Raw genomic sequence first — 9,142 nt, forward strand, 5'->3', positions numbered from 1 at the left:
TTCAAGCCCTGCATCCAACATCCTGCAGCTCGCTTACGTTACGTTGTGCTCCCCTTCTGAGTTACAACGACATGCAGAGTCATGTCATGTCATCTCATCTCACATCATCCTGAACTGACAGACATACAGGTCAAAGAGACACCATTCTATTCTTCCTCAGTTATGAACACTGACAGTATATGACTTCTCTGGAACTGTGTGTGTGATGCTGTAAAATAACAAAACGTGTGATGGACACAGACTACAGTCAAAATGTTCTGAATTTCAGCAACAGCATCCACTGAGAAATACAAATCCAATTCCATTCACATCAGGCTTCTCCCTCTCCGACTAGATGCATGGTGCAAGTGTGATGACGAACCACACCACCTCTCATATTCAATGCACACAATTCCATTTCAAAAAGAGTCCAGACCTTTCATGAGATGCCCTCAATGTTCTAATCTTCATCATCAGTCCAGACCTTCCATGAGAGGCCCTCAATGTTCTAACCTCCAGGTGTGTGTGTGGTGGGGGTAAAGGAGGTGTGTGTGTGGTGGGGGTAGAGGAGGTGTGTGTGTGGTGGGGGTAGAGGAGGTGTGTGTGTGAGGGTGGGGGTAGAGGAGGTGTGTGAGGGTGGGGGTAGAGGAGGTGTGTGAGGGTGGGGGTAGAGGAGGTGTGTGTGTGTGGTGGGGTAGAGGATGTGCGTGTATGTGTGTGTGTGTGTGTGTGTGTGTGTGTGTGTGTGTGTGTGTGTGTGGTGGGGGTAAAGGAGGTGTGTGTGTGAGGGTGGGGGTAGAGGAGGTGTGTGTGTGTGTGTGTGTGTGTGTCTGTGTGTGTGGTGTGGGTAGAGGAGATGTGTGTGTGTGTGGTAGGGTGAGGGTGAGGGTAGAGGAGGTGTGTGTGTGTGTGTGTGTGTGTGTGTGTGTGTGTGTGTGGTGGGGTGAGAGTGTGGATAGAGGAGGTGTGTGTGTAGGGGGAGCACAGCATGATCATCAAGTCCAAGGCTTTTATATGAAATGAAGCTGTGTGTGTACTGAGCTGTGTGCGTGTATGTGCAGTGTGTGTGCACGGAGCTGTGTGTGTGTATGTGCACCGTCTGTGCACGGAGCTGTGTGTATATGTGCACTGTGTGTGTATGCGCAGTGTGTGTGCATGGGGCTGTGTGTGTATTTGCACTGTGTGTGTATGTGCACTGTGTGTGTATGTGCAGTGTGTGTGTATGTGCACTGTGTGTGTATGTGCACTGTGTGTGTATGTGCAGTGTGTGTGCACAGAGCTGTGTGTGTATGTGCACTGTGTGTATGTGCAGTGTGTGTGTATGTGCAGTGTGTGTGCATGTGCACTGTGTGTGTATGTGCACTGTGTGTGTATGTGCAGTGTGTGTGCACAGAGCTGTGTGTGCATGTGCACTGTGTGTATGTGCAGTGTGTGTGTATGTGCAGTGTGTGTGCATGTGCACTGTGTGTGTATGTGCAGTGTGTGTGCACATGGCTGTGTGTGTATGTGCAGGCCCTTGTCTGTGCCTTGCAACCAGACCAGACAGATACAGCCAGCTGACTGGCTCTCTCCTCGCCTTCTCCCCACCCCTTCTGTCTGCATCACCATTCTCTCTCTCCCTCCCTCCATCTCTCTCTATCACTCTCTCCCTCTCTGTCTACCTCATTCTATATCTCTCTCCCCCCTTTCCCTCCCTCTCCTTCTGTCTCTACCTCTCTCTGTCTATCTCTCTCCCCCTCTCTCTCTCTCTCCAACCTCCCCCCTCTCTCTCTGTCTCTTCCTCTCTCTCCATTCCTCTCTCTCCCCTCTCTCTTTCCCTCCCTCTCTCTGTCTCTCCCTCCCTCCCTTTCTCTGTCTCTCTCAGCGTGTGCAGCCTCCTCCTCGCACGTCATTTGATTTTCTTATTTAACAACCAACCCTGTAAATGCGTAGGAAGAAAGACGGCTAAATATAGACGCAGCCATAATAGCATCCACACGACCGCAAACTCTCTCCATCTCTCGCTCCCCCCCCTCTCTCTCCCTCTCTCTCCATCTCTCTCTCTCTCTCCCTCTCTCTCCCCCCCCTCTCTCTCCATCTCTCTCTCTCTCCATCCCCCCCCTCTCTTTCTCTCCCCACCACAGAGGCACAATGGAAGAGACGCATTGACAACACACTTACTACCTGCCCAGGCCACAACTGTTACCTGACAAGAACAACAACCATGTCTGATGATGGCAGAGGGTATGCAAGACTTTAGTTCATTTGCAATACAAGGCAAAAAAAAGGACACACCACAATCACATTAATTACAATCACACTTAACACTCCAAACTAGGTCAGGGTGACACCGCTGGATTTTAGACATAAAACCCTTTTGTTCTTTATTGTGTAGATTTACATGGCAGGTTTTTGTGCTTTTGGCATTAGAAAATGTTACCATTTGAAGTGGATGCAGCACATTACAATGGTAGTGAATGAAGAACAGGAGCACCCATACAGAGCCTAGTCTTTTACATGGTAGACTACCGCATCTCTTTTCATGTTGCTGACATCTCTAAGAGCGAGGTCAAAACGGATATCTGTAGCGGAGAGGGTTTTTTTCTTCCCAACTCCATTCCATAAAGAACCCTCCGAGCTCAAGGACAAGCGGCGAAGAGAGAAATATGAAGAGAGGGGGCGAAAAACTCCAATTCAGCAGCAACAGCTTGAAATGAACAGCGAGGAAACGCAGCGACAATAGACCGGTGAACAAGAAAAAGAAGCAGAGAGAGAGAGAGAGAGATGTGGAGGACAAATGTAATAGAAAGGCAAGAGAGAAAGAGAGAGAGGGAGAGAGAGAGCTAGTCTTGAGGTTCACACTAGACTCAGATTAGCTTGAAAAGCTGAAGCACCACCTTGCAGCACTTCACTTGGAGAGCAGTGAGGAGCAAGCTGAGCTCCATTATCTGGTGGCCATGCAGGCAGGCCATGCAGGCCGGCCGTTACGGGCAGCAGCAGCAGTAGAAGTAGCCAGCGTGCACAGAATGAAGCGGCTTGGAGAGCGCGCGCTATAAAAAAAAAACAACCATGAAGAGGTGTCATAAAGGCTCGTCAGGGAGAAAAGAGGCCGACAGGAGTTCAAGCCGCTCTTGATTGGCCTGAAGTACACACACGCGCGCGTGCACGTGCGGCTCTGGCGCACACGATACTGGGCCTCGACACAGGAAAGAGCCTGCCTGGCGTCACCACAACCAACCACCACCACCACAACCACCAGCAGCAGCAGCAGCAGTAAGGCTGACAGCCACTTCAGCTGTTGTTGTCGGGCACAGGATATTAAAGAGCCATTAGTGGCCGTGTAATATAAATTGACAATTGGCCATTGACATGTTCCACTCTGCTGTGTTGAGTGGTCCTCAGTCACGGCGGCCGGCTCAGCTCGGCTCGGCAGACTGCTGGTAGCACCACTGGCCAGCCAGACGGCACTCTCCTCTCATCTCATCTCATGTGAGCACAGAGATGAGTAGCGCAGAGCAGAACAGTACTGCCTGCCTGGCTGCCCGCAAGCCTACTTTTGCAAGCTAAGCATTTATCGGAAGTGATTTGTTGAAATACACATTCCATTACATTTCGACTGTGCTAAATGTCTTGCTCACATGAGTGTTGGAAACCACAACGTTTTGTTGTTGTTGTTGTTGGTGGTGGTGGTGGGGTTTTTTCGCTGGATTTTTCCTTCTATTTTATTTTTTGCAGTCAAATGCTGATGTTTAGAGTAAAACACCTTTTTTTATAATTGCATTACATTCTTCCTTGCAATGGGACAGAACGACAGACCTGGTGGAGACATTTCATGTATTTTACCAATGGAACGCCTGTATGCAGTACCAACTCTGCACAATAAACCCCAGATAAGTAGCACCAGCACAGCTGGAGAAAAATAGCATATTGAAAACACCACCTCAGATAGTGTAGCTCCCTCCAGAGCAGACATGGTGAGAATCTGTCCTGAGCCTTTCCAGTCAGATCCCATTTGAGATGTGGCCTTTTTAGCTACCACGTTTGTCAGCAATATGACAGGTAAAATGGAGGAAAATGGACATAACTCTGTGATAATATTGGGTAATTGGTGTGTGTGTGTTTGTGTGTGTGTGTGTATGTGTGTGGTTGCTGGGGGGGTTAAGGGGAAAAAACAAGGAGAAACCCATACAAAGACCTCAGCTGGCAGACCACAATGTCAGACAATGAAAGGCATATTTTACAACCAAGTCGATCAGCCTTCGCCTTATCAGTCATGTTTTATATCAACAGTGGTGCACAACAACAAACTGACGTTACTGGGCCATGGCACATGGAGGTCATCTAACCAACAGGAAATGGTTAACGACCTATTAATTTACCAAAGAGGAGAAAACAAAGCTACCAGTAGCCTACCTACACTTCACACTCGTATGTGACAAGTGCAATCTGGACGGGTCAATTTGGATTATCACGATTTATGACACAAGCTATGAGAATTGGAAAGCGTGCATAGTCTAACACAATTATTACACAAAAGACGTGATTGCCTAATACGGCAAACAAAGCCTGTTCTGACATCTAAAAATAAATGCAAAATGTGCTATATTGGTTAGGAGGCTATACAACGCCGAGGTCTAGATGTCCCTCAGAACATACAGACAAGGGTTAATCGCCATATTTAGACGTAGATGGAACAGACTGTTTGATATAGGTTATCAAGAACCATGCCATAACATTTAAGAACATATGAAATATCCAGCAGCAACATTTAAGTCTCCATTAAATAGTACACTTCATACGGACTCCACTTTAAAGCAAAAAACAAAAATAAATTGTGACAGACATGCTAAATGTGAGTCTAGCGTGTTGCTGGCTGATGTCAAATTATATAGGCTAGCGCGTTGCCTCTGCCATCGCGGTGGTCCTCAATGCGGGCCATCACCCTATGCGCAAACTACTCGTCCATCAGAATGGTTTGCACAGGCCACCACGTCATCCGATACACGATTGTATTGATTTCTCATAAATTATCTCTACAGGTGCACCAGATTGTTAGCCGTTTAAGGCGGGGTACGCATATTGACACTTCGGCCTTAATGCGTGGGGGACTTCAATAGCTTTTGCAACTCCAATCGAGAAAACCAATAAAATCACTCACAATATGTTGATGTGTGGACTATTTATTTGTCTTTTTCTACAATACTTTGGTTCATTGATGCAGATGATTTAAACTGAAAATGGTCTAAAACAGGGACAATTAGCGCGCAGATTGCAGCATAGCCGTCCACGGGATGGACAAAGATTTCAAAATACGCAGTCTAATGCTGCAAAATATCCGGGGGTTACTGCCAAATATTACACCTACTGTAGAGAAAGAGGTCAAAATAACAACCTCATCAAACGCTAGTATTTCTATTTATAGCCTTTGAGCATCAATAGGATAGGTGTCCAGTGTGAGATCCATATAAATAAATTCACATTTACATATATTATTGTCAGTACGTTGTATGCCACCGTGGAGCACAACCCACACAACTGTATACTGCAAAAATAGGAAGAGACGGATGAGGCGATACCCTTAAAGCAACCAGGGAGAGAGAGAGATAGCCTGCAGCCCATCACTGTAGCGAACGCCTGCATGACACTGCATTTTGGCTTGCTATTTTTAAACATTCTCTGCGTTATAATTACCTCTAAAGTGCGTATTTCTTGCTGGGTGAGATCGTTGGACGCCGCGCATTTGGTCCGGAGCCCTTGTAAACTGGAGATGGAGATTTCGATCATGTTCTGGATGAGTTCGCATTGGTGTAGCGCGGCCATCGCTGCGCCGCCGCTACTATCCCTCTCCGACTGTTCATCACTTTCGACCATCTTTCCACCTTTATCAGACACTCTATCCATTCCTCGGCATTAGGCACGTCTTGTGTGGGTAGATATAAACTGCAAATAACAGAATGCACATGCACTGACTACTGTAGTCAAACACGGCAGAATGCAGCTTTGCCCAAACGACGATAACCTAAATTAATATTAGGCAAAGCAGAGAGAGCAAATCAAAGATAATCTGGTACAAAGCAACCCAACTCCAACGGTGCTGATTTAACAGCGCAGTTGGGTCGTGTGGATTGCTCACTCTGCTGAGAGACTCCTATCTCTTCTTTCCTGGCAGCTCTCACATAGGGTTTTAGCGTCTGTCAGCTGTTAGAAACATCACGGAACGCTGCATGTTGGGATATGTAGTTCTTGCGCAATGTATTGTTAGCTGCGTTGTTTATGTACTGATGTGTCATGATGTTCGTTTACATCAAGAGTATATAAAAACATGTTGTCAAACGTTTATATTTGTATATGAGTCTATATGAGTCTAATGTGCTGGGACCTTCACAAATCAACCAATTATACACGGGACGAGATTGCATGGTGAGCTATGGTCATTGTCTTGAGACAAAATGATAGCCTATGTTTAGGTCTAGACTCTTTCTTTACTAATTGAAATGGTGAAGTTCAGAATACCACAAAATAATGTTGCATCTTAAATTCATAGTTATTCACAGTTGGTCTATAATTAGGTAATAGTAGTAGGCTAAACCAATTGATCCGAATTATTTTTAAAAAGCGTACATTTAGCACAATTCTGACATCAAAACCACATATCAATTAGCCTATGTTCACTATAGGTCACAGGCACATGTGGCCAACCTCTAAACCATCAGTGACATACAGGTGCATTATGCAGAGCAGCCTGCAGCATATGCCATTGAGAAATGGTCCCAGCACGTGCACCTAAATTAAAGTATTTGAAACCCTGAATGGCTAAAAATGCTAGTTATTTTACTATACTAGTTATTTTCTGTACATTTTATATATTTTTTACAGACCAATTCTTCACTCATTTAATGGAACATTCCTTAAAATAACAGGATGTACTCTGAAATGTCCAAATATTCACTTGTCAATATTATAAACACGTTCTGGCAAATTTCATGTCCTGTCGTAAAGACTCATGTCTCAAGTGTCAGTCTCATGTCCACAAACTGGAATGTTCTTGACAGTGTTACACCATGACATCTTAATAGTTTGTGACAGGGTTTTATGGCAGCTAAAGCTAAGAGAGCAGTCATAACGATTAACTATTTATAATTTAGTAATAATATATATTGTAAACTATATAACTATACAAAAGATATCAATAACTATAATGATAATGGTACCATGACCCTGTCAGACCACTGCACCGTGGCAATCATTAACTAAGAAGTACTAGAATTAGAACTAAGAACTACTAGGGACCTGTCATGACCCCTTTATGACATGCTCATGACGGTCTTGTGACACATAGGGGCTATTTATCTTCTCTGTTTGTTTAAAACTTTGAAATGACCTAGAACCAGCAACAGAGTGTGAAGACATAATGTCCAAAACACCTGTGTTCTGTGTTGTCCAGATATCCACTAAAGTTAGCGTGATAACCAGCTAGACACAGGCCACACCTCACTGTATCAGATACAATACAAGTCAACAGAGCAGTTCCCTTGGTGTGGTCAAGACAACTGGAATCCTACCGAATTCTACTCTTAACCCCTTTAAGGCGGGGACTGACACAGCAAGTTTCCTATTGTTCTCTATGGTTCAGCAGCGGAACGGTGGCAGTGCTGGCGTAGTGCTAGCGTTGAACAAGCTGAGTGTTGAACTTGGTTCAACTTTCAAAGCGCAACGCGAGCATATTCAATCATCAGTTTAGGCAAACCATTTGTGTTGCTTAGGAACGAGATAGAAGTTATTATGGTCTGAGTGTTGCGTTACACTTGCCGCCGCCACGTGCTGCTGGCTAATGTGATCCCCACCTGAGTCTTACCCAAGTCACAACAGTATACAGTGTAGGCCTATATGATCTGCTATGGCATGTTTTTTGAATGGTCATATTAGTGTTATGATACAGAGTTCAAGAAAAGAGTTACTGAAATTAGTATGTGAAAACACACACACACACGCACACACACACACGCACACACACACACACACATACACGCACACGCACACGCACACACGCACACACACACACACACACACAAACGCACACACACACTCACACATACACACACATACACACACACACACTCACACGCACACACACATATACACACACTCACACATACTGTCACTTCATAAGATGTGTGTGTGTGTGTGTGTGTGTGTGTGTGTGTGTGTGAGTGTGTGTGACCAACCATCCAGTGAGCCACACACAATTTTGCAGGGTCTCATTGAGGGTGTGATGTTCTTTCAGAAACATGCCTCTGCCATCTGAGATGTGAGTCACTCTCACAGTACACATCCTCCATCTGTCTCTCTGCCTCTTTCTCTCTCCCTATCTCCATCTCTCTCTCTCTCCCTCTGTCTTTGCATATATCCTCTCTCTGTTTTGGCCTCTATGTCCTCTATCTACCCATCTCTCCCTCTCTCTCTCTCCCTATCTCCATCTCTCTCTCTGTCTTTGCATATATATCCTCTCTCTGTTTTGGCCTGTATATCCTCCATCTCCCCATCTCTCTCTTTATCTCTCCCTATCTCCATCTCTCTCCCTCTCTCTCTCTCTCTCTCTCTCTCTCTCTGTCACTTTCTTTTCTTTGCATCTCTGTCATCTCTTCTCTCTAACACACTCTTCTATTCTCTTCTCTTCTCTTCTCTTCTCTCTCCATACTTTCTCTCTGTGTAGCCTATGTATATCTCTGTCAGTGTGTGTTTCAGTGAGTGTCTCCCATCTGAAGAGGGCATTACTGTCCATTACAACTTTATTTGCACAGATTTGCATGTATTCATTTAGCTGATGTTTTTTTTTCTAAAGCGACTTACCGAAAAAGAGGAGTAACATTTCAGCTACAATGCAGAGGAGACCTTAGGTGCCAATTAATTCTACATTAACTACTACCACACACACACACACACACACACACACACACACACACAGTACATCAATCACTACTACCAGAGGATAAGAGTAATTGTATGTCAGGTGTGTTGGATTGTTATTTCTGAAAGATACCAACCATAATGTGGACAATGAAACAATACAGTGTTTGTTCATAAAGCCTCAAATTGCACCAAGTGGCCTGCCAACACTTCCAGTGCTACGGCAATGAAAATGGGTAATACTTGCGCTCTAGCCCGTCGGTGTTCAGGGAGCAGG

The 9,142-nt window shown here is 45.1% G+C and overlaps 1 protein-coding gene across 2 annotated transcripts in view; it reads right to left on the bottom strand.

Moving 5' to 3' along the window:
• ksr1a (kinase suppressor of ras 1a) overlaps positions 1–6,105 on the bottom strand; it is a 44,187-nt gene extending 38,082 nt beyond the window's left edge. For both annotated transcript variants that reach the window (XM_042091877.1, XM_042091876.1), the window contains exon 1: positions 5,650–6,105. In XM_042091877.1, the coding sequence (XP_041947811.1) occupies positions 5,650–5,859 (210 nt within the window). In that variant the 5' untranslated portion in view covers positions 5,860–6,105. The remainder of the gene's footprint in view (positions 1–5,649) is intronic.
• Between the last annotated feature and the right edge of the window lie 3,037 nt (positions 6,106–9,142).

This window comes from Alosa sapidissima, chromosome 5 (assembly GCF_018492685.1).
Source record: "Alosa sapidissima isolate fAloSap1 chromosome 5, fAloSap1.pri, whole genome shotgun sequence".
In the NCBI taxonomy this organism is placed as follows: Eukaryota; Metazoa; Chordata; class Actinopteri; order Clupeiformes; family Clupeidae; genus Alosa; species Alosa sapidissima.